At 36.8% G+C, this 27,702-nt stretch overlaps 2 protein-coding genes across 10 annotated transcripts in view; one reads left to right on the top strand and one right to left on the bottom strand.

Annotated features, from left to right (window-relative positions):
* synrg (synergin, gamma) overlaps positions 1-7,330 on the top strand; it is a 43,559-nt gene extending 36,229 nt beyond the window's left edge. For all 9 annotated transcript variants that reach the window (XM_058633268.1, XM_058633269.1, XM_058633267.1 and 6 more), the window contains one exon: positions 5,815-7,330. In XM_058633268.1, coding sequence (XP_058489251.1) covers positions 5,815-5,946 — 132 coding nt within the window. In that variant the 3' untranslated portion in view covers positions 5,947-7,330. The remainder of the gene's footprint in view (positions 1-5,814) is intronic.
* A 478-nt stretch (positions 7,331-7,808) lies between these two features.
* On the bottom strand, positions 7,809-27,275 carry dusp14 (dual specificity phosphatase 14). Its single transcript, XM_058634791.1, has 2 exons — positions 26,974-27,275; positions 7,809-11,886 (listed from the first exon to the last, which is right to left on the bottom strand). The coding sequence occupies exon 2, from the start codon at positions 11,782-11,784 to the stop codon at positions 11,152-11,154; it is 633 nt and encodes a 210-aa protein (XP_058490774.1). The 5' UTR covers positions 11,785-11,886; positions 26,974-27,275; the 3' UTR covers positions 7,809-11,151.
* Between the last annotated feature and the right edge of the window lie 427 nt (positions 27,276-27,702).

Genomic DNA, 27,702 nt, shown 5'->3' with positions numbered 1-27,702 from the left:
ATCTGTCAGACTTCTCTGTTCTTCCAGAGCTCGCATGCTGTAAAGTTAAAGAATTACAGAGCTGGGTAGTTCTTTTTCAGTCAGTATTTTAGATTGTAGGGACCGTCCATTCTGTTTCTCCTTCAGTGTTTGGCAGTGAGTTGCCTCATTTTTGTGCTTGCGTGTTACACGCCTGCTTCAGCCTTGCATTACCATTTCTATAAACTTGTATTCTTTGAGAAATGGGTCGTATGTCTTTTTTATTAACATTGTCTTCAACAAAAAAAACAAAACGCCACCAACGTTGGCGTTGAGGGTTCAAAATTTGAGCTTTAAAAACCTAATCAAATTCAGAATATACAGCCTCAAAGCACAACACACTGTTTGAAGTAATTACCGCATGGTCCAGCAGAGGGCGCTCTGAGCTCATCTTAACCTTAGATTCGTTTTGAATTCCCTTCTTGACCCATTACAAAAATAAAACGGATTTTATGTTGTTTTGCAACGGAGCTCCTGAAAATGGTCATGCGGACGTATTTTTGCGGTTTTAAATGTGCTAGCAAGGGATTATCAGACGAGGAACGCAATTCGTTTTCAACCTCTGGTGACAAACAGTATGGCATTATTTTTGTGCCACGTTGTTGACTGTGAGCACAATTATGTTTTGTATTTGCATATTTTATGTTGCAATTGCAATGAATTGCAACTTGCAGTTTGGTAGTACGATTATATTGCACCTATGTCCCTGCATCGTTTTGCAAGAGCAGAAAGCATCAATGAAGCCTCAATGTCGTTGAAGAAAAGAGTTTCCGTAATGAAAAAATGTTGGTCCGATGTAACCATATTTCACGTAACAACCTGCCCAAATTCTGATGATATCCAGGTTTGGTTTCCAACACTGTGGGAAAATAAAACAGGGTGGATAAACCTGAATAGACTCGATAGGTGTCTAGTTACGGTTGCTAAGGTGTCATTAAAATAACAATAAAATCACTGTTTGGAGGTGGGGTTTGGCAAACTGTCGATGTAGAACAAGAAAGTCTCCCGGCAATGACTTAAAGAAAGAGAAATAATAATGGGAGAAGTGTCACTTTGGCTCCTCTGGGTTGAGTCTCACACTCTGGGATTGGTTCTTCAAGGTCACACAGGTCGTCACTTTGTTTTGGAAGGGTTTCATTTTCTCGTCTGTCGCCTCCATCTTAGGGTCACCTCTGACCTCACATCTTCCAGCTATCGACAACGGGTGTTTTTCCTCAGTACTGAATCACTCTGCGCCTGCTTCCTCCTCCTCTTCTACTGTGGCTGTGATTTTCATGGACGTGGGTGTTGGGACCCGTTCAATGTGTGTACCTGTGTTTGTTTTTTCCTGTTGTACAGCGTCAAAGTCACCACTGCCCATTCTGAGGCCCTTAGAACTTTACCTGACATGTCTGAATCCCGTCAGATGAACACACTATCCGTTGGTGCTGCTGCCTTGCGTTTCCTCACATATCTCTTGCATTTCTTATTCAAACAACGCCAACATTGGCACTGCACACTCTGGTGCCCTTAGTAAGTCGCATGCCAAGTTTGAAGCGTGTCAAGCAAACCATGGGACAGTTATGCGAGGAACAGCCAGATGAACGGAATATCTGTTGGTCCTGCATTTCCTCTGGTATCTCTTGGCTTTTTTTATCAAAACAATGCCAAAGTTGTCACTGCACACACTGGTGCCCTTAATTTGTCAACTACCAGGTTTGAAGCCCATCAAGCAAACCGTAGGACAGTAATGCAAGGAACAGTCAAATGAACGGATTTACCATGTCTCCCTGAAAGCAGGGAGACAAGGTAAATGGTATATATGATAAAGACATGGGAAAGTGAACCCAGCATTACTTTTACTAGCTCTCATGCACTGGAGTTTAGAACATTAAACGAATGATACCATTGATTATTTCTTACCATTTTTGCTGGAAATGTCCATTTCTAGGGACAAGGTCTTTTCTGTTCTCACCGTGTGTGCGCGGGTTTTTTTCGCCGACTTCGTCCCACTGTCAAGTCGGACATTTATGTCATTAACAGACAGACGGTCCCTGCATTTACGCATAGATTTACCGACCCTGTGGTTCGGTGGACAGTGCGGTGGAAACAGCGGTGCCTCTGATTTGTCTCTCAGCTCCTCAGCCAAGGCCAGATGGTTTGTTCCAGGAAAGATAGAGCTCAGCGAGAGGCATGGTGTCTGTGAGCAGATGTAGCTTCTGTATTAGTCATAAGCAGAGAGGGAGATAGAGAGAGAGAGTGCAGCTCATGATCAACCTGAACACACACACACTCACCTCTCAGTGTGTGTGTGTGTGTGTGTTTGTGTACACAGCTTTGTTTTGTCTCTGTGCCACAAGCATGAGATTAATAACCCGTCTTTTAATTAGGTTTGTGGCAGAGCCTCGCTGGTAAGAACGCAAGTGGAGAATAGTAAAAAAAACCTCAGGATAATGAAGTGAAAAAAACAAAAACTGCTTTGGCTTCAGCTCACACCACTGATTGTTGCTTTGTCCTTTTAGAGAAGAGCCACTGATTTGTTTTCAAGCAAAGGTGCAGAAGAGCGAATGTGTCGACGTGCGTTCAGTGGCAATTTCTGCCAAACAGAAATGATTTCACCTAAATGTGACGCACTGGACCTTTAACTGTGCCTGGACACGGACGCATTATCTGATCGACTCCACAGTGAAAACATGAATACACTCACCCCTGCGTCAGAGGGTCAATCACGTGTAGGGATGAGCCGATACCAATTATATACACGACTATTACATTATTAATTGTTTACTAAATGAATCGTTGACTATTTTCATAATCAGTTAATTAAAAAAAATTTTTTTTCAAAAATTAAAAACAAACTTTGATTTTTCAGCTTTGTAAATGATGAATATTTGCTGGGTTCTAACAATAATAACAATAATAAATCAGTAAAATAGGCCTTGTGTTCTTATTCTGTCAAAAAAAGAAAAATAATGTTGTTTTGCACTTCAACTTTTACGCTACAGGGCTGAAACAGTTAATTAAAATTAATTGTCAACAATTGTCGTCATGTTGAAAAAAACCGACCAAAACTCACGGATCCACAAAATAAGAGCAAAACAACAACTCACTTAGAAATACAACCAGAAATGTTGTCTTACCTTTGTTGTTGAGCAAAACAAGCTGTTTTCACCGGAACAAAACCGCTTCTAACGGAGAACTAGACTTCCCAGCATGCTTTGAGGCCTCTTCCCGGTCTGATTGGTCATTCCAAACAGCCATTAGCTTGTTTTGATTAGCGAAGGGTGAATGTCCGTCAAACTACGTCATACGCATTTGCGTCCTTCTGACGTGCATTCGGACACCGCAGCCTGACCCTATTGGCTTTGATCAGACGTTGCACAGCTAATGTCCACATGTTGATACATGACTTCCATGAGTTTTTAAGCTCCTAATGCACATTTTTAAAGGTGATATTGATTTTAAAATGCAATATTTCTTTGGGCAGGAAAAAATCCTTCATTTATTGTGGGTCCCATCTGCATTTACTCTGGCACAGTGGTATCTACAGTGAAACCTATCTCACAAGTGTTATCTTTATTTTGAGACCAAGATAATTCACATAGACCTTGTAATTGCAGAGATATACTCTATTTAGTTCATTTTCGAACGATGACTCCATTCGTCGATTATGAATAAGTAGTTAGTTGCACCTTTTTGCCGAGTAATTTCAAGCTATTTCAAAAATATAATAATTACAGATATTGATATCGATACCGATACCAATATTGCAACCAGTATTTTCCAGTATCAGTCGGATATGGCTACTTTATTTTCAGCTAAAATGCTGTTGCTGATCTTTGTTTACATTTGTAAAGTCTGTGCTTAGTCATGCAGTTGTGTGTGTATATATACTGTATGTATATCTATATAGGATTTTCGGATTGTATTGGATTTTATTGTATTATTTTTAATCGAAATATAATGTAATTATATAATTGATAATTAATGTGACCGTTATCAATGCAACAGCCTTTAGTCCTCGCAGGTACTTTATTTCTGTGTCTTATAGTCACCTTATGTCACATGTACATATATATATATATATATATATATATATGTATATGTATGTGTATATATGTATATGTGTGTGTGTGTTGTGATAGTGTTTTTATTCTGTTTTCCTGTGGAGTCTGTCTCCGTGTGTGTGTGTGGGAGGCTATGATTCACCGCTCATGACTCACTCTCTCTCGCTCTCTGGCTTCAGCTCCACGTTTTCACCAGGGATGAAAAACTCTTAAACTGCACATCACGCACATTAGCATCTCCTGACTGAACACACACACACACACACACACACACACACACACACACACGCCGCTACAGCGAGGCACAAACTCTACCACTGAGAGTCCAGAGAGTTTTCAGCACAGGAGGAGAATCGTTAACCCTCTTAGATAACTTTGACGCCGGTGAATCTCGTCTGTGATAGGACGCTCCTGTGTAACTCGCCAACATACAGGCCCTGTGATTTATTTATTTTTTATGTGCCACAAGGGGGAGCTGCATCCTCCTCATCATGATCTTATTAAATTAATGAACTTTCCCGAAGAAATCTGTATCCTACCTGCGATGTTTCTCACCACTGTGAGTGCAGACGGAAGGCTAACAGGCTAATACCCGTTTATGTTTAAGAATCAAAAAGTAGTCAAAGATAGGCAAAGATATCATGAATCGCAATTATTTTAGTCCGGGTAATCGTCACGGGAACGTTAATGGTGCATTCCATTTGTAGTCATTTTCTGACGTTTTTATTACGCTGTTTTTGTGCGCAAAACATGCCACGCATTGGTATCACAAACGATGGCTAGCCTGAGATACGTCTGCATTTAAGACTTCTCCCCTGAACTCTGGGAATGTGATGTCACTCCCGGTTCCGACCTCCAGTTGTCAGTGTAAATGGAACACGACCGGCTCTTTTCCAGCCAATTTGTGTCAAAATGGCTGCCATTCAACAGGTTTATTGTGTGGGAGGAAGTTTTCCTGACTCCTCCCCCTACTATTTGTGTCCATGTGACCTTATGGATCTCTTAAGGTTGATGTTAACATACAGTACATCAAGGAGAGCTAAAATGAGAGCAAAAATTAGCTCCGTGTTTGACTGCAAAAAGACGACGTGACATAAAAACTAAAGAGAAAATAGAATCTTACTATTTAACATAATTTTAACAAAAATTTACTTATTTTCAACTTTCATTCAAACGTCATTCCTTTTGCAAAGCAGTGGAGTCGCCCTCTGGTGGTGGCCAACTGCCACCTCCCCTCTACTCCCTCGGCTTCACTTTTCAAACTGGATAACTACATAGATAGTTTATGGCAGTGGTTCTCAAACAGTGTCAATACCTACAAATGGCTCACTGGAGATTTATTTTGGGTCCCCAATTTGATTTATGTGTAAATGTTTTTTTTTATATATAACATCTAGACACATGTAATTCATGTATGTAATTCATGTATGTGTATCAAACAACTCTGGGAAATCATTTATTTACCAGTTAAAAATGTCATTAGGTACATTACAGATATAGCGGTAAATTAGTGGCTACGTTACCCACATTTGCTCTCGCCATGATTTATCTTCAAAAAGTGGGTCCTTGTATAAGAAATATTGGGAAATACTGGTCAATGGTGTCACCATCTAGTGGTCTACAACCAGATCTCAAACTATGAAGTGATTAAAATTCGTACATGCTGGTATAAAAATGTCAGATCAGACATTTTTACAAAAATAAGTCTTGACTTTGGATTCTAATGTTTCACCCATTCACCTTTTGACAGGCGTTCAATTCGGAGACGGACAACTTCAAGCTGCTCTACGGGGGACACCAGTATCACGCCAGCTGTGCTAATTTTTGGATTAACTGTGTGGAGCCCAAACCCCCGGGTCTCATCCTGCCTGACCTGCTCTGAGCTGCTGCTGCTGCCATGGCAACAAGACACTGGGCTAATCATGGTCAGATGTGTGGAGCAGTGACGGTGGCGCTCGCTTTTGGACAGAAATTAAAAAAAAGGAGGAAACGGAACTTTAAAAAAAAGTCACTGGATCCCCTCTGTATTTATTTGTCTTTAATTCTGAAAATCCACAGACTCTGGGAGGCAGTGGCGAAAACCATTTTAAAGTTCTGAGATCAATAATCTCTTAATCGAAACTCGTTTTCATCATGATGGCAGGGACCGTCTACAAATTACAACTCAAAACAGATCCCTGAAATGCCGCAAAAAAAAAAAAGTAGTTGATATTCAGCTAAATGTCTCCCTGGTTTGTTGAATATGATCAACTACGACCTCACACACACACACGACTAAACCCTCATGTTTGCTGTATCTACTGCCCCCTGTGGTCAAACACCAGCTACTGCATTTGAATATTGACCTAGGCTTTCTTGAGGTCTTTGGAGACCTGATGCGACGCGACTATACGGGACAAAAAGTGCGGATAATTAAAAATAAAATGACGCGATCCGACGCTGCATTAAACGGTTGGTCTTCAGCAACGCTCGTTCTCATTGGTTATCGTCAGAAAATGGCTCAGGAAAAAATAACAGCCGCAGTTTTGTTGTCGATGTGGTCACACGTTCGGAAAAATATTCGGTGTTTATTAAGTCCTTAAAGTCCACACTCTGCCGTCCTGGACTCCTCCCCCCGTTTTACAAACGTTGGAGCTGCCTCTTCATCATCTCCGATGTTTGACATCGGAGGGGGGGCATAAATATTCTATTTATTGTGTTATTGTTACCTTTTTTGAGAAAAAAAAAAATGTTTTTGCGTGAATGTTGCATAAAAAACTCACACAGGTCAGCTGTGATCGTTAAAACTAAAGAATCATCTAATTTCAGTGGCTGGTATTTAAATTTTTCACTTGTGCAATATCGTTGAAAAAACACTGGAGGGCGACGTGTCAGAGAACATTTTACGTTTTTTTTCTTCTTGCTTTACATATTTTTTCTTTTGCTTTTGCGCTCTTTATTTCCAGCTAAACCGGTTGTATCACAAGCCTTTTATCGTACTTGAATTAAACATTTTTTTCCCCTCCCTGTGACTTTTGACCGTCACTGCTGAGCTGGAAATCAGGCATCCACCATTGTCTGTACGACTTGTGCTTTAACTGCGTCTGAATGTTTTGCACTGTCGGCTTGTTTAATTTGTATTTGTGTGTTTTTCTGATTTTTTTTTTCTGCAAAGTCTGGAAGAATTGTGACTGTGATTCTGCTGCAGCACTTTTGTTTTGTTTGTGTACGACGGTTTCCTGCTGTCAACTGAATGTCGTGTAAATAAAGAAATACTTATGTGTTAAGGGTTTAACTGTTATTATTATGGGACTTACTAGACCGCACCGCGCAAGTGTTTACAAGGTTTATTGAATGCATCTTTAACTAAATCTACAAATCCTGTTGCTGCTCGGTCAGTACTGCAAACACAATTTTTTTTTTCTCTTCTGTTTCATGAGGTTTTCTTTACCTCAGTGGTCATAAGAGGGTTAACTGATCTACGGTTCGGCATTGTTGGCTTTGATTCTTTTGTCGGACGTCGCGCTCCTGACTCTTCCAGTAACGACACTCTCTGACCGATCAGTGGCCAGCAGTCCATTCAAGTGTAGTTCTTTTTGCAACGAGCAGAGTTGCCCCTTGGTGGCTAACTGCTCCTTCCAGGCTTCACTTTTCAAATTAAAAGGCTACATCAATATTAAAAACAGTCTGTGGTGAAAATATCACCAGGAATATTTAAAAACAAGACAAAAAAACATAATAAAAATTATATTCAAATAAAGACAGTGATTTTTCAAAAATTTTAATTCCACCATCTCATGAAATAATTTCTCAGAATACAGACAAAAACCTTTTCTCCACTAAACTTTAATTTTTTTTAAACATTGTAACATCACTCAGAAGGTCCAGTGTGTAAGATTTAGTGACATCTAATGGTGAGACTGCAGATTGCAACAAACAGGAGTTGTGTGCTTTTTTTTTTCTCAAGTGTGTGTCAGAGAACTACGGTGGCCTGACCAGAAAGGATGTCTTTGTTCTTTGTTATCTTTTGTTTGTTCAGGTCGCTGTAGAAACATGGCGGCACAAAATGGCCGCCTCTGTAAAACAAGACATGACCCCCACTTCAAGTCCAGGAGAAAGTTTTTTTTAATTATTATTATTGTTCTTAGGCCACAAAGACAAGACAATTTTTGTTTGAAAGCAATTTTACATCCATGCTAACATATTAGCAGGTAGTTTATTCATTTAAAACAACTCCTAAACTTTACAGACTGGACCTTTAAATCTATTAGGGCAGAAAAGCGTTTAAAAAGTCGACTCTGCTGCGTCGTGATGTCGCGCGATGCGTTCACTGTCCATGACAGTGTGGGAAATTCAGCTGAAACTTCTTGTTTGTTAGTTTTTCTAACACAATTTTAGAAATTTAAAGGCGGTTTTTTTTTCACACAAATGTATCACTACGTTTGTTTGATTTGGTTGTGATGTACAGAGACTGTACGGTAATTATTGACGATGATTTTTCACGCGCAGCAGAGTGAAAAGTTTCAATGAACCAGGAAAGAACTTTCTGGAACCCACAGACAAACAAAGAGGCAAACAGAGTGGGGTAGATAGATTCTCTCAAGAGCTACCACTTCCCTTCAGGTGGCAGAATTTTTTTTTTTATTATTATTATCATCATTTTTTTTTTAATACATCACTACAAACACATAGTGTGGTCACAGGACGGAACAGTCGACCCTGTGTTACACAGGAGCTTCCCCTAAGCCTCCGCCTTAAAAAAGGCAGATCTAATCCGTTGGAATTATTTGTCTGTATACGTTGTTTTTCCTGTACATTTTTTTTCTTAAATGCTACCATGAAGTCAGAGCATGCTGCTGCTCTTACACCAAAAGATTAAACCAGAACCACAAGACCACCACACGACACCACGTCAGGACAAAGACTTCAGTCATGTGACTGTCGGAGCCGCGGCGACACCGGCTCGTCCTCCACTGGAACCAGGGATGGGTATCGTTGGGATTTTTTTTTTTTTTTTTCAATACTGATACTGCTTATCAATATTGATACGTATCAATACTTGTCTATAAAGTGGTGCTGAGGATACGCGACTTCCTAGTTCACCACCAGAGGACTTTTTTACAATTAACTTCAGCTACACATGAATTTGCTAGCTTTTACCCCATTTACTCGCAATTTATTTTTTACATGTACATGCCACTTACTTTCTGTTAAATTTAGTGTAAAGAGAGCCCAACCTTTACTTACAATAATTTTTTTACGTAAATATGTCACTTTATTTGTGCTAAATTTAGCAAAAGCCCAAACTTTTCTAACATTTATGCGCTGCATTTCGCAGCAGCAGAAATGTTAGCCTTACTAAAGTAATTAAAACATTAGTGTTTTTCGTGGGGTTGCTAGTGTTCACTTTTTTACTACATTTTTGCTTATACATTGCATCATTTCTTTCTAACGTTTATCTGCTACACATTAGTTAGCAGCAGCAGAAACCTAAGCTGTGCTAAGCTTGTAAAACTTGTTGCACTGACTCATGCTATTAGACTTTTGTATTTTTTTCATTTGCGCTAAATTTAGCAAAGACAGCCCAAAATTTCTGACGGTTATCTGCTACATTTCTGTTAGCAGCAGCAGCAGAAATCTAAAGTTTGTTGCCCTGCCTGATGTTATTAAACTTTTACATTCACAAGTGTTTTTCGTGGGGTTGCTACTGTTCGCTCTCACTTAATTTGTGCTAAATTTAGCAAAGAGAGACAAAACATCTCTAACATTTATCCGCTGCATTTCTGTTAGCGGCAGCAGAAATGTTCGCTTTGCTAAAGAAGTTAAAACATGATTGTGTTTTTCGTGGGGTTGCTAGTGTTAAATTTTAACTACCTTTCTACATATACGACAAAACATTTCCACTAAACTTTTGCACACAAACTTTCTAACACTTATCTGATACACTTCCAGCAGCAGAAATGTTAGCTTTGCTAAGAAGTAAAACATGATTAGTAAGTGTTTTTTGTGGGGTTGCTAGTGTTAACTTGTGACTACCTTTTTACATTTAAGTCAATACATTTGTGCTAAAATTTTGCAAAGAGAGCCCAAACGTTCTAACATTTATCCGCTACACTTCTGTTAGCAGCAGCAGAAAAGTTAACTGTGCTAAACTAGTAAAACTTATAGCACGGACCTTTGAATTTTTATGTTTTTTTTGTGTTGTTGCTACATTTTTACATATACGTAGCATAATTTATGCTAATTTTAGCAAAGACAGCCCAAACTTTTTAATGCTCGTCTGCTACTCTTCTATTAGCAGCAGTAGAAATATTAGTTTTGTTTTATTGGTTTATAGCGTTTCATGAGTTGCTAGTTTATTTGCAACAACATGTTTTACTTAATTTGAGAGACAAAAATTTACAGTGCTTTTTGGCTGCAGAGAGAACAGTTCTTTTAGCAGCAGCAGAAATTATAGCTTTGTTAAAGCTGTAAAACTATTTTTTGTTTGTTTTGTGTGGTTGCTGGTGTTTACGAGCAACTACATTTTTAACATACAAGTCAATGCATGTGCTAAATTTAGAAAAGATAGCATGAACCAGAAAACAGCACAACATCACACATAGTGCTTAATGCTAGCAAATACTAGCAAAATGTGTTAGCATTTTCCCATTTCCAGCTGTTCTAAGGTAAAATTAGAATAAATGTAGGATAAATATTGATAGCGGAATTGTTTGTTCGGACACCTGTTGATACTTTGGTACTGACCAATGAGCAACTGGTACCAATTTAGTACCGGCTCTCAATACCCATCCCTAACTGGAACCAGATCATCAGACCAGAACAGACAGCACCAACGTTCACTCTCTGAGTGTTTCATCTTGTTTTGACATGAGCTGTTGATCCTTTGGTCCAAAGGATTCTGTGCTTAAAGTGGTTTTTCTCCCACTCAAAGGCAAAATGGAGGCGACTGACTGGATGAACAGCAGCGCCGTCAACAACCAGTATTTGGTTCCATTCCCTTTGTCCACGTACGCCGACATTCGTTAAATAAGCTTCTCACAGATCTACACTCACACGTGTCCCATGTCACCTGTCCAGAACAGGCCTAAACCCCCACAGCCGCCTCTCACAGGCCCCAGTATGGAGCCAGGTTCCTGCGGTCCTTCTCGTACACGTCGGGTATGACCCCGTATGGGGTCTGCACCATCTTCACAGAGTTCCTACCAAACAGCTTCCTCTCATAATCGATGAGCTGCCGCCAGAAGCCACCGTTGGGCCTGATGACGGGTCGCCGGGCTTTGACCCAGGCGTGAGCCTCTGCCAGAGACACACGGTGATACTTCATGAGGTACGCCAGGCACAGGGAGGCTGAGCGGCTCACGCCCGCCGCGCAGTGCACCAGCACTGCCCCTCGCTTGCGTCCCACGCTGTGGATCTTATCCGCCACGCTGTCGAAGTACAAGGAGATGGGGGAGTGTGGCATATCCGCTAACGGAACCTTGACGTACTCCATGTGAGGCCAGTTGAAGTTTGGCAGCTCGATGGTGGCGTTGACCACACAGGTGATGCCTTTGGACAACAGCAGGCTGCGGTTTGACGCCACATTCCCTCTGCTGAGGAAGAGGTTGGGCGTGATCTGCGCAATGCTGCCCAACAGGCTGCCGTTCTCGGGCAGAAGCCTCGGCACGGTGGTGGGCACCATGGAGCTACGGTGGTGGTGATGATGGTGATGGAAGAATCCTTGGCTGCGGGAACCCATCGCGGAATCAAGTGGGCTTCAAGACGGATGGTGATGAGAAAAAAAATCAATCAATCAGGAGCTGAGAGTCATCGTCGTGAGGAGGGAGCAGTCGGGCAGTTCCTGTAACACACAAACACATTTCACTTTTTAGTGGAGATGAATCTGTCAATCTGATAAACACACAAACAACTTCTCAAGGATGAGTCACACTTTACAAACACTGCTGTTTGAAAATGACTCAGAAACAAGGTCTTGAAATCCTTTGTTAAAGCTGTTACCTGAGAGACTCTGGGAACAACGTTTCAGAGGTCCTGATACGCTAGTCTTCCCTTTTCGTGTATACAGTTAATACTCAACTTTGGGAAAACAATGATACCTTTAACCCTGCTAGATGTCATTTAACAACAACTATGGGGGATTTTGTTTTGAGGGCAATACCCTCAAAAAGTTCTGTTCCTGTGTGCTCTCATTTATCAGCCGCCAACAATGCTGTCCTGAATTCTCGTTCCAGAGGGATCAACACTCGCACAATGGCAGACTCTGTCTCTCAGGTGACCCTCAGGTGACGGCAGGTGAAATGGGACAAACTCAGTCCCAGAGTCCAGGAGTGAACGACCTGCATTGTTTAATATAACAACTCTCAAACCTTCAGAGGCTGATTATCTGGATCTTTCTACCAGTTAGAGGAAGAATAAACCTCTTTGATTAAAGTTTAAACATCTCCAAGCACGTCCAGTTGCCAGTAGAGCTCTGGGCGTCTCAAGACTCCATTTGTTTAGTCCACCATGACTTCTGGTCTGAGCAGTGCCATGTGAGGATGCGTTCTTACTGAGCTCCTCGCCAACACTATTAATAAATATAGAAGCAGCTATTTAATGTAAAGACCTTGAGTCACACTTATAATTGAAGCCATGATGTCGCACCAAGCTGAAAACCCCTGAAAAGCACCGGACACAAGGGTCAACTCCAAGGCTAGCCCAGATGCTAACTCCGCAACCGACTGGGGACCTGGACATGAGGACGTCCAAGCAAGTTGAGGACTGAATTACTCACCAAATAGGTGGCACAATCCATTGAAATTCGGAATCAGGTTGACCAGCTAAGAGCAGAAATTAAACTAGCCAACGATAATGTTTATGCTGCCATGTTGGCAGGAAAAGACAGGCTCCAGATTAACTTTTTCCACTTGGCGCACAGTGGCCCCCCCAACTGAAAATGTTAGGGGCACAACCAGAAAATTTAGGGGCACACACCATAAATCAACATGCTAACCAAACACTCACATTTCTACTAATTTGCACTGTAGTCCTAATAAATACTTTGATAATAGATGCAGAAATCGTGCAAATGTGCTATTGATGCTGCTAGGTTCTTGCTCTTTTAGAAGAGTCCCAGGAAAAAATATCCCATTATTACACATAACTAATATGCATCTTCCACATAGAGGCTCTACACTTGTGTTTGACGCCGGAATGGAAACGAGTGCAATGACTAGTCGGAGTCGTCTTTTCCCAGCAGGCTAAAGTTGCTAAAGTTAGACCCACAGTGACACAGAAGTGACACATCATGGTAGCGTAGTTTGATGTCAAAATGCGTAGAGATTGGCAGGTCTGTGTAGGTGCTGTTGCAATGGGACAACGCAAATACTCAAGAGTAGAGACACATGACGCAGGGCTCACAACATCACTGACGCGCATGTGCAACTGGATGTAAAATTCAGTCGCACATTCCCAATTTTGGTCGCAGTCTGGAACCGTGAAAACCTTGACCTGGTTGATTCAATGCACAGAATAAATTGCTCTGTGTGTGACGACTTTACGACTCAGGTTGTGGTGTTGAAATCCAGATCTCGATGTTGTTACCGGCATTTCTTTTAAATCAATACCCAGCTCTGCTACAGACAGATATTAATAGTGCTGAATATGTGAGACAGAGAAGCTTCAGTTCTGTTGTGTGTGTGCGTGTTTGTTTCTCTACAGGTCTGTGTCACGCCAAGTCACGTGACCCCCCCCCCCCAACAGTATCGCTGTGTTTGCTTGTTTCCACTCTTCCAGACTTCAGAAGCAGAAGCTGAGACTCAGCTTCTGTCCTAGAGAAAGTGAATCTGCAGACTCGAGTCAGACTGATGACAACATGAATCAGCAGGTTATTTATACTTGAGGCTGGACCGAGAGCAGAGGAGGAGGAAGAGGAAGAATCCTGCAGAAACAAAAACCTCTGCAGCTCAGTCGATGAAATTATAAATGAAGACAAAACACTGACGTGTCGGTGATTTAAAGATGCACTATGTAAGATTTATGGATTAAAATACATTAAAACACAGCGACTCTAAAATAAGACAAAACAAAGTACCGTTGTTTGGACAACATACTGACTATGACATTTTTGTGTGATTTTGGATGACAGACTAACCTATGACGTTTTTTGGACCACATACTAACTATGACTTTTTGTCAAATTTTGGACAACATGAAACTATAGTTTTTTGTTCAATTGTTTGACATACTAAACTATGACTTTTTTGTGAATTTTTGGACCACATACTAACCTATGGCTTTTTTGTCAATTTTCTGACCACATACTAAACTGTGACTTTTTTGTCAATTTTTGGACGATACTAAACTATGACTTTTTGGTCCATTTTTGGACCACATACTAACCTATGACTTTTTTTTTATCAAATTTTGGACAACATAGTAACCTATGACTTTTTTGTCAATTTTCGGACGACATACTAACCTATGACTTTTTTGTAAATATTTGGACCACATACTTAACAATGACTTTTTTTTAACAAATTTTGGACAACATAGCCTTTGCCTTTTTTGTCAATTTTTGGATTACATACTAACCTATGACTTTTTTTCAATTTTTTGACGACATACTAACCTATGACTTTTTGTCAATTTTTTGACGACATACTAACCTATGACTTTTTTGTCAATTTTCAGACCACATACTAAGCTTTGACTTTTTTGTAAATTTCTGGATAAAAGACTAACCTATGCCTTTTTGTCCATTTTTGGACCACATACTAACCTAAGACTTTTTTGTCCATTTTTGGACGACATCCTAACCTCTGACTTTTTTGTAAATTGTTGGACCGCATACTTAACTATGACTTTTTTGTCAATTTTCGGACGACATACTTTACTATGACTTTTTTGTCAATTTTCGGACGACATACTAACCTATGACTTTATTGTAAATATTTGGACCACATACTTAACAATGACTTTTTTTTAACAGATTTTGGACAACATAGCCTTTGCCTTTTTTGTCAATTTTTGGATTACATACTAACCTATGACTTTTTTTCAATATTTGACGACATACTAACCTATGCCTTTTTGTCAATTTTTTGACGACATACTAACCTAAGACTTTTTGTCCATTTTTGGACGACATCCTAACCTCTGACTTTTTTGTCAATTTTCGGACGACATACTAACCTATGACTTTTTTGTCAATTTTTGGACCACATACTAAACTATGACTTTTTGTCAATTTTTTGACGACATACTAACCTATGACTTTTTTGTCAATTTTCAGACCACATACTAAGCTTTGACTTTTTTGTCAATTTTTGGACCGCATACTTAACTATGACTTTTTTGTCAATTTTCGGACGACATACTAACCTATGACTTTTTTGTAAATTTTTGGACCACATACTAACCTATGACTTTTTGTCATTTTTTGACGACATACTAACCTATGACTTTTTTGTCAATTTTCAGACCACATACTAAGCTTTGACCTTTTTGTCAATTTTTGGACCGCATACTTAACTATGACTTTTTTGTCAATTTTTGGACCACATAATAACCTATGACTTTTTGGTCCATTTTTGGACCACATACTAACCTATGACTTTTTTTTAACAAATTTTGGACAACATAATAACCTATGCCTTTTTTTTCAATTTTTTGACGACATACTAACCTATGCCTTTTTTGTAAATTTTTGGACCACATACTAACCTATGAGTTTTTTTTAATTTTTTGACGACATACTAACCTATGACTTTTTTGTCCATTTTTGGACGACATACTAACCTATGACTTTTTTGTCAATTTTTGGACGACATACTAAACTATGACTTTGTTTTATCAAATTTTGGACAACATACTAACCTATGCCTTTTTTGTCAATTTTTGGACCACATACTAAACTATGACTTTTTTGTCAATTTTTGGACCACATACTAACCTATGACTTTTTGTCAATTTTTTGACGACATACTAACCTATGATTTTTTGTCAATTTTCAGACCACATACTAACCTATGATTTTTTGACGACATACTAACCTATGACTTTTCAGTCAATATTTGGACCACATACTAACCTATGACTTTTTTTGTAAATCTTTTGACGTCATACGAAACTATGACTTTTTTGGACAATATACTAAATGCCACAGATAGGACTCGAACCAACAATCCATGGTTTAGAAGGCCAGTGCTTTATCCATTAAGCCACTGGCAATACTACAGCTTCCTGGACGACAAACTAACCTATGACTTTTTCCTCAATTTTTGGATAATATACTAACCTATGCCTTTTTTGTCAATTTTTGGACCACATACTTAAACTATGACTTTTTTGTCAATTTTTGGACCACATACTAACCTAAGACTTTTTTGTCAATTTTTGGACCACATACTTAAACTATGACTTTTTTGTCCATTTTTGGACGACATACTAACCTAAGACTTTTTTGTCCATTTTTGGACGACATACTAACCTCTGACTTTTTTGTCAATTTTCAGACGACATACTAACCTATGACTTTTTTGTAAATTTTTGGACCACATACTAACCTATGACTTTTTTGTCAATTTTCAGACCACATACTAAGCTTTGACTTTTTTGTAAATTTCTGGACAAAATACTAACCTACGACTTTTTTGTAAATTTTTTGATGACATACTAACCTATGACTTTTTTTTGTCAATTTTTGGACCACATACTAACCTATGACTTTTTTGTCAATTTTTGGACGACATACTAACCTATGACTTTTTTGTCAAATTTTGGACGACATAATTTTTGACGTCATACTAACCATTGACTTTTTTGTCAATTTTTGGACCACATACTAACCTATGACTTTTTTGTAAATTTTTGGACCACATACTAACCTATGACTTTTTTGTCAATTTTCAGACCACATACTAAGCTTTGACTTTTTTGTAAATTTCTGGACAAAATACTAACCTACGACTTTTTTGTAAATTTTTTGATGACATACTAACCTATGACTTTTTTTTGTCAATTTTTGGACCACATACTAACCTATGACTTTTTTGTCAATTTTTGGACGACATACTAACCTATGACTTTTTTGTCAAATTTTGGACGACATAATTTTTGACGTCATACTAACCATTGACTTTTTTGTCAATTTTTGGACCACATGCTAACCTATGACTTTTTTGTCAATTTTTGGACCAGATACTAACCTATGACTTTTTCGTCAATTTTTGGACCACATGACTTTTCAGTCAATTTTTGGACCACATACTAACCCATGTCTTATTAGTCAATTTTTTGACGACATACTAACCTATGACTTTTCAGTCAATTTTTGGACCACATACTAACCTATGACTTTTTTTGTCAATTTTTTCATGTCATACTAAACTATGACTTTTTTGGACAATATACTAAATGCCACAGATAGGGCTCGAACCAACAATCCATGGTTTAGAAGGCCATACTTTATCCATTAAGCCACTGGCAATACTACGGCTTCCTGGACGACAAACTAACCTACGACTTTTTCCTCAATTTTTGGGTAATATACTAACCTATGACTTTTTTGTCAATTTTTGGACCACATGCTAACCTATGACTTTTTTGACAATTTTTGGACCACATACTAACCTATGACTTTTTTGTAAATTTTTTGATGTCATACTAACCATTGACTTTTTTGTCAATTTTTGCATGATAAACTAACCTATGACTTTTTTGTCAATTATTGGACCACATGCTAACCTATGACTTTTTTGTCAATTTTTGGACCACATACCAACCTATGACTTTTTTGTCAATTTTTGGATGACATACTAACCGTTGACTTTTTTGTCAATTTTTGAACGACATACTAAACTATGTCTTTTTTGTCAATTTTTGGACCACATGCTAACCTATGACTTTTTTGTCCATTTTTGGACCACATACTAACCTATGACTTTTTTGACAATTTTTGGACCACATACTAACCTATGACTTTTTTGTAAATTTTTTGATGTCATACTAACCATTGACTTTTTTGTCAATTTTTGCATGATAAACTAACCTATGACTTTTTTGTCAATTTTTGGACCACATGCTAACCTATGACTTTTTTGTCAATTTTTGGACCACATACTAACCATTGACTTTTTTGTCAATTTTTGGACGACATACTAAACTATGACTTTTTTGTCAATTTTTGGACCACATACTTAAACTATGACTTTTTTTGTCAATTTTTGGACCACATACTTAACTATGACTTGTTTGTCCATTTTTGGACGACATACTAACCTATGACTTTTTTGTCAAATTTTGGACGACATACTAACCTATGACTTTTTTGTCAATTTTTGGACCACATGCTAACCTATGACTTTTTTGACAATTTTTGGACCACATACTAACCTATGACTTTTTTGTAAATTTTTTGATGTCATACTTACCATTGACTTTTTTGTCAATTTTTGGACCACATGCTAACCTATGACTTTTTTGTCAATTTTTGGACCACATACTAACCTATGACTTTTTTGTCAATTTTTGGACGACATACTAACCATTGACTTTTTTGTCAATTTTTCGACGACATACTAAACTATGACTTTTTTATCAAATTTTGGATGACATACTAACCTATGACTTTTCAGTCAATTTTTGGACCACATACTAACCTATGACTTTTTTTGTCAATTTTTCATGTCATACTAAACTATGACTTTTTTGGACAATATACTAAATGCCACAGATAGGGCTCGAACCAACAATCCATGGTTTAGAAGGCCATACTTTATCCATTAAGCCACTGGCAATACTACGGCTTCCTGGACGACAAACTAACCTACGACTTTTTCCTCAATTTTTGGCTAATATACTAACCTATGACTTTTTTGTCAATTTTTGGACCACATGCTAACCTATGACTTTTTTGTCAATTTTTGGACGACATACTAACCATTGACTTTTTTGTCAATTTTTGGACGACATACTAAACTATGACTTTTTTGTCAAATTTTGGACGACATACTAACCTATGACTTTTTTGTAAATTTTTGGACAACATGCTAACCTATGACTTTTTTGTCAATTTTTGGACCACATACTAACCTATGACGTTTTTGTAAATTTTTTGATGTCATACTAACCATTGACTTTTTGTCAATTTTTGGATGATATACTAACCTATGACTTTTTTGTAAATTTTTGGACCACATGCTAACCTATGACTTTTTTGTCAATTTTTGGACCACATACTAACCTATGACTTTTTTGTAAATTTTTTGACGTCATACTAACCATTGACTTTTTTGTCAATTTTTGGACCACATGCTAACCTATGACTTTTTTGTCCATTTTTGGACCACATACTAACCTATGACTTTTTTGTCCATTTTTGGACGACATACTTAACTATGACTTGTTTGTCCATTTTTGGACCACATACTAACCTATGATTTTTTTTTGTAAATTTTGGGACTACATACTAACCATTTACTTTTTTGTCAATTTTTGGACCACATGCTAACCTATGACTTTTTTGTAAATTTTTGGACCGCATACTAACCTATGACTTTTTTTAAATCAAATTTTGGACAACATAGTAACCTATGACTTTTTTGTCAATTTTTGGACTACATACTAACCTATGACTTCTTTGTCAATTTTTGGACCACATGCTAACCTATGACTTTTTGTCAATTTTTGGACCACATACTAACCTATGACTTTTTTGTCAATTTTTTGACGTCATACTAACCATTGACTCTTTTGTCAAATTTTGGACCAAATACTAACCTATGACGTTTTTGTCAATTTTTGGACCACATACTAACCTATGACTTTTTTGTAATTTTTTTGATGTCATACTAACCATTGACTTTTTTGTCAATTTTTGGACCACATGCTAACCTATGACCTTTTTGTCAATTTTTGGACGACATACTAACCTATGACTTTTTTGTAAATTTTTGGACCACATGCTAACCTCTGACTTTTTTGTCAATTTTTGGACCACATACTAACCTATGACTTTTTTGTAAATTTTTTGACGTCATACTAACCATTGACTTTTTTGCCAATTTTTGGACCACATGCTAACCTATGACTTTTTTGTCCATTTTTTGACTACATACTAACCTAAGACTTTTTTGTCCATTTTTGGACCACATACTAACCTATGACTTTTTTGTAAATTTCTGGACGAAATACTAACCTATGACTTTTTTATCAAATTTTGGACGACATACTAACCTATGACTTTTTTGTCAATTTTTGGACGACATACTAACCTATGACTTTTTTGTCCATTTTTGGACGACATACTCAACTATGACTCTTTTGTCAATTTTTGGACCCCATACTTAACTATGACTTGTTTGTCCATTTTTGGACCACCTACTAACCTATGATTTTTTTTTGTAAATTTTGGGACAACATACTAACCATTTACTTTTTTGTCAATTTTTGGACCACATGCTAACCTATGACTTTTTAGTAAATTTCTGGACGAAATACTAACCTATGACTTTTTTATCAAATTTTGTACGACATACTAACCTATGCCTTTTTTGTCAATTTTTGGACCACATACTTAAACTATGACTTTTTTGTCCATTTTTGGACGACATACTAACCTATGACTTTTTTGTCAATTTTTTGACGACATACTAACCCAAGACTTTTTTGTCCATTTTTGGACGACATACTAACCTCTGACTTTTTTGTCAATTTTCAGACGACATACTAACCTATGACTTTTTTGTCAATTTTTTGACGTCATACTAAACTATGACCGTGTCAAATTTTGGACGACATACTAACCTATGACTTTTTTGTCAAATTTTGGACGACATACTAACCTATGACTTTTCAGTCAATTTTTGGACCACATACTAACCTATGACTTTTTTTGTCAATTTTTTCATGTCATACTAAACTATGATTTTTTTGGACAATATACTAAATGCCACAGATAGGGCTCGAACCAACAATCCATGGTTTAGAAGGCCATACTTTATCCATTAAGCCACTGGCAATACTACGGCTTCCTGGACGACAAACTAACCTACGACTTTTTCCTCAATTTTTGGCTAATATACTAACCTATGACTTTTTTGTCAATTTTTGGACCACATGCTAACCTATGACTTTTTTGTCAATTTTTGGACGACATACTAACCATTGACTTTTTTGTCAATTTTTGGACGACATACTAAACTATGACTTTTTTGTCAAATTTTGGACGACATACTAACCTATGACTTTTTTGTAAATTTTTGGACAACATGCTAACCTATGACTTTTTTGTCAATTTTTGGACCACATGCTAACCTATGACTTTTTTGTCAATTTTTGGACCACATACTAACCTATGACGTTTTTGTAAATTTTTTGATGTCATACTAACCATTGACTTTTTGTCAATTTTTGGATGATATACTAACCTATGACTTTTTTGTAAATTTTTGGACCATATGCTAACCTATGACTTTTTTGTCAATTTTTGGACCACATACTAACCTATGACTTTTTTGTAAATTTTTTGACGTCATACTAACCATTGACTTTTTTGTCAATTTTTGGACCACATGCTAACCTATGACTTTTTTTATCAAATTTTGGACGACATACTAACCTATGACTTTTTTGTCAATTTCTGGACGACATACTAACCTATGACTTTTTTATCAAATTTTGGACGACATACTAACCTATGACTTTTTTGTCAATTTTTGGACGACATACTAACCTATGACTTTTTTGTCAAATTTTGGACCACATACTTAACTATGACTTGTTTGTCAATTTTTGGACGACATACTAACCTATGACTTTTTTGTCAAATTTTGGACGACATACTAACCTATGACTTTTTTGTCCATTTTTGGACGACATACTTAACTATGACTTGTTTGTCCATTTTTGGACCACATACTAACCTATGATTTTTTTTTGTAAATTTTGGGACTACATACTAACCATTTACTTTTTTGTCAATTTTTGGACCACATGCTAACCTATGACTTTTTTGTAAATTTTTGGACCGCATACTAACCTATGACTTTTTTTAAATCAAATTTTGGACAACATAGTAACCTATGACTTTTTTGTCAATTTTTGGACTACATACTAACCTATGACTTCTTTGTCAATTTTTGGACCACATGCTAACCTATGACTTTTTTGTCAATTTTTGGACCACATACTAACCTATGACTTTTTTGTCAATTTTTTGACGTCATACTAACCATTGACTCTTTTGTCAAATTTTGGACCAAATACTAACCTATGACTTTTTTGTAAATTTTTGGACCACATGCTTACCTATGACTTTTTTGTCAATTTTTGGACCACATACTAACCTATGACTTTTTTGTAAATTTTTTGACGTCATACTAACCATTGACTTTTTTGTCAATTTTTGGACCACATGCTAACCTATGACTTTTTTGTCCATTTTTGGACCACATACTAACCTATGACTTTTTTGTCAATTTCTGGACGAAATACTAGCCTATGACTTTTTTATCAAATTTTGGACGACATACTAACCTATGACTTTTTTGTCAATTTTTGGACGACATACTAACCTATGACTTTTTTGTCAAATTTTGGACCACATACTTAACTATGACTTGTTTGTCAATTTTTGGACGACATACTAACCTATGACTTTTTTGTCAAATTTTGGACGACATACTAACCTATGACTTTTTTGTCCATTTTTGGACGACATACTTAACTATGACTTGTTTGTCCATTTTTGGACCACATACTAACCTATGATTTTTTTTTGTAAATTTTGGGACTACATACTAACCATTTACTTTTTTGTCAATTTTTGGACCACATGCTAACCTATGACTTTTTTGTAAATTTTTGGACCGCATACTAACCTATGACTTTTTTTAAATCAAATTTTGGACAACATAGTAACCTATGACTTTTTTGTCAATTTTTGGACTACATACTAACCTATGACTTCTTTGTCAATTTTTGGACCACATGCTAACCTATGACTTTTTTGTCAATTTTTGGACCACATACTAACCTATGACTTTTTTGTCAATTTTTTGACGTCATACTAACCATTGACTCTTTTGTCAAATTTTGGACCAAATACTAACCTATGACTTTTTTGTCAAATTTTGGACGACATACTAACCTATGACTTTTTTGTCAATTTTTGGACCAAATACTAACCTATCAATTTTTGGACCACATACTAACCCATGTCTTATTAGTCAATTTTTTGACGACATACTAACCTATGACTTTTTTGTCAATTTTTTGACGTCATACTAAACTATGACTTTTTTGGACGACATACTAACCATTGACTTTTTTGTCAATTTTTGGACGACATACTAACCATTGACTTTTTTGTCAATTTTTGGACGACATACTAAACTATGACTTTTTTGTCAATTTTTGGACGACATACTAAACTATGACTTTTTTGTCAATTTTTGGACCACATACTAACCTATGACTTTTTTTGTCAATTTTTTCATGTCATACTAAACTATGACTTTTTTGGACAATAAATGCCACAGATAGGGCTCGAACCAACAATCCATGGTTTAGAAGGCCAGTGCTTTATCCATTAAGCCACTGGCAATACTACGGCTTCCTGGACGACAAACTAACCTACGACTTTTTCCTCAATTTTTGGATAATATACTAACCTATGACTTTTTTGTCAATTTTTGGACCAAATACTAACCTATGACTTTTCAGTCAATTTTTGGACCACATACTAACCCATATCTTATTAGTCAATTTTTTGACGACATACTAACCTATGACTTTTTTGTCAATTTTTTGACGTCATACTAAACTATGACTTTTTTGGACGACATACTAACCATTGACTTTTTTGTCAATTTTTGGACGACATACTAAACTATGACTTTTTTGTAAATTTTTTGACGACATACTAACCTATAACTTTTTTGTCATTTTTTGGACGACATACTAATGTATGACTTTTTTGTCAATTTTTTGACGACATACTAACCTATGACTTTTTTGTCAATTTTTTGACGACATACTAACCTATAACTTTTTGGACATTTTTTGGAAGACATACTAATCTATGACTTTTTTGTCAATTTTTGGACCACATACTGACCTATGATTTTTTGTCAATATATTAACCTATGACTTTTATGTACATTTTTTGACGACATACTAACCTATGACTTTTTTGTAAATTTTTGGAACACATAGTCTATGACTTTTTTGTCCATTTTTGGACGACATACTAAACTATGACTTTTTTGTCAATTTATGGAACACATACTAACCTATGATTTTTTGTTAATTTTTAGACGACATACTTACCTATGACTTTTTTGTCAATTTTTTGACGACATACTAACCTATAACTTTCTTGTCATTTTATGGACGACATACTAACCTATGACTTTTTTTGTCAATTTTTTGACGACATACTTACCTATAACTTTCTTGTCATTTTATGGACGACATACTAACCTATGACTTTTTTATCAAATTTTGGACTTTCAGGGTGTGGTCGACAGTTGGTCTACTATAGCTGAATACATAATCGGTGTGGCGAGAAACTTCACGAGAAACACAAGTGTAGAACTCCTGGAAACATTTCCACGTGAACCACACAAACAAATTTCACACAACAGTTGTCGGACACCATACGAGAAACAAGTTCTGCCCAGATGATGTGTCAAGAAATAATAACTTCGTAAATAACACATTTCGGTTCTTGTGGAGAATAAACAGGACTTTTGTCTTGGTGTTGGAAAAACTGCTCCTCCTCCTCCTCCTCCTTCTCTTCAATCATTCCTGGGGAATCTGTCAACAGGTGCTCCCACTTCACAAATCGTCTCACGTTCATCTGTGTGAGAGAAGATTCCTCAGCGGCTCCAGTTTCACTTCTGCTAACGCAAATTGGAAACGTGACCTATACAGTAAGTAAAAAAACAGCGTGGAATAACCGAAGTGAAACGTCAACGACATCCGATCAGTGAAGAATCCCCGACCCTGAATCGGATGAATGAATGAGCCTGAGGATAGAGGCTAAAACTAAGGATTCCAGTGATGAGGAGTCACTGGATGATGATGAGTCGATAAAGAAGCAGGGAAAACTAATTCCACACAAGGATTTGACACTTTGCTGTAAATGACCGGACGCTGCTCCCCTGAGTCAAGTCACAACTAACAGATCAAACAAGAGAGGGAACAGGATTAATATGCAGAGAGAGAGACAGAGAGGAATCTCTGAGGCTGACACAGCAAATCATACTCTTTTTTTGCCTTTTTACACAAAAGAAAGTGACAAGACAGCTGTGGACAAACATAAACTGATTCACACCGAGCAAAAAAATCTAGACTAAGATTTAAGTCTTAAAAAGCAGACAAAAAAAAATGTGAAATGTCAATTTTCCCTTCAGCAAAAACTAAATACAGTATAAAAAATTCCCACCATGATTATACTGAGTAAAAAAGTAATTGCAATTCACAATATTATTATGATAATTGTATATCATATGCTTTAAAATGGTTTTCTATTTTTGCAAATGCAGGTGGGCGGAGTCTTCTGTCCAACCTGCAAGCTAAATGCTAACATATATGGAAGAAACAGATAAACTTTTTTTTTAACCTGTCAAAAACACGTTACGAATTTTGCAAACTATGTATTTCATGACTTAGCAACGCAAAATGTTTGTATTTACGCGACCAAGAAGTGATGTTGCAATGTTTTAAAAACACCTAACATTATAAAAAAAACTTAATTTAAAACAAATTTTACAAACTGTGTTTGTTACGTTACCAAAAATGTTGCTTTTTTTTAAACTTACTTACATTTAAAAAAATCTACCAAAAATAGTTACAGAATGTTGCAAGGTTACAAAAACGCCTCACTTAACATTACAAATAATTTTAAAAAAATTACAAAAGATGATGTGACCAAAAAACATTGCAAAATATTGTGAAATGTGAATTTTTTTTACTAAATTTACAAAGAATTACTTGATCTGTAAAAAAAAAGTACATTGTTTACTAACAATGTACTTTGTAACTTACTGTAATGTTTTTAATGTACTTACATAACAAAAAACTAGTATTTTAACACGGAAATTATACATATTTCATCTTTACATCCGATCTTTATAAATTACGATGTCCTGAAATGAAAGATGTAGATGTTTCATAGAAACTAAATATGGAACACATGACTTAAAAGGACATTAAACATGACTTTTATTGTGTTTGATATACAATAAAATAAAATGTAAATAAAATCTGGAGTATGTAAGGTCATAAAAACCTTGACTTTAAAATTAAGTTTTAACGACTATAGTATCAGGTTTTTGAGAGAAAAATGTGTAAACTTAAATAAAAAACAAGTCATAATTTGCTGCATAATTATCTAATTTACCAAAGGGCTGCAACCAATACTGAAAATCGAATAATCTCTCGATTATTTTGTTGATTAATTGATTAGTTGTTTGGTCAAAAATGTCGAAATGACAAACAAAAATGATTCAGTTTTAATGATTTTTGTTTACTAATGGTTTTTGTTATATGTAGCAAAGAAGCCAAACAATATTCACATTTAAGAAGCTGAAAAATCACACAAAAAAAAAAGAATAATTGCTTTTAAAAATAGTTTACGATTAATTAAATCATGGAATAAAATCGATAAATCATTGCAGCCCTGGGTGCAATTATGAAAAAATATAAGAAATCGTTTGACATCTTTTAAAAAAATATATAAAAAAAAAATTAAACGTCGAAGATCCAGTTTCGTGTTTAGTTTAGTTTCGTGAGCAGCAGGTGCGCTCGTTTCTTCACTTTCACTCGTTTTAAACCAGAAAAGTCATCCTAACAAAACCACAGCTCACTCCAAAACACGTTATTAAACATTTCACCTTTTTTGTCGATAAACCTGCTTCATCACATAATGTAAGAAACTCACCGCTGTGTGGAATATCTGTATCCCGGTGTCACTGTCACTATGTCCGGCAGAGGTGTAGGTGCTTAGACCGGCGGCAGCGCGGCGTCAGTGCAGCGGCGGGCGGGCGGGCACTGGTCCTCTCTGTTCACCGCGCGGACATCCACCTGCGGTCAGTGCGAAAGAACAGACGTCCAGCGGGGCGGAGACACAGCAGGTGGAGGAGGAACGACCGCGACACTCAACCACATCATGGAAAAGGCAGGAGAAACACGAGCCACCAGTGAATCCGCCCGCCTGAACACTGCTGCTGCTGCTGCTGTATGACAGGCAATCCGTGCCACACACAGAGGAGGAGGAGGGGGAGGAGCCTGATACGATTCTAGGCTTTTCTATTGGAGGACACAACTGCATTCCAGTTTAAGTCGGAAGTCAGATTTCCACCGAGGACATAGAATTCAAGGTGGCTGCTGCTCATGTTATTAATAAAAAAAACGTAATTGTTAATTTACTGTCTTATTGGTAGGGCTGCAATAACTATTCCATATGAATCGATTACTAAATTAATCACTTACTATTTTAGAATAATCGATTAATCAGTTTTTGGGTTTAAAAAAATGTTCAGCTTCTTAAATGTGAGATTTGATGGTTTCTTTGCACCACAAAAAGAAGAAATCATTAAAACAAATTCATTTTGGTTTGTGGACAAAAACAAGACGTTTGAGAACATCATCATTTCCAGGTTTGAGAAAC

Source organism: Solea solea, chromosome 7 (assembly GCF_958295425.1).
Source record: "Solea solea chromosome 7, fSolSol10.1, whole genome shotgun sequence".
Classification (NCBI taxonomy): domain Eukaryota; kingdom Metazoa; phylum Chordata; class Actinopteri; order Pleuronectiformes; family Soleidae; genus Solea; species Solea solea.
This window is presented reverse-complemented; position numbering and strand designations above follow the sequence as displayed.

Bases quoted from the DNA above. Each gene is read 5' to 3' on its own strand.
- dusp14 (XM_058634791.1), bottom strand. From the start codon at position 11,784: ATGGGTTCCCGCAGCCAAGGATTCTTCCATCACCATCATCACCACCAC.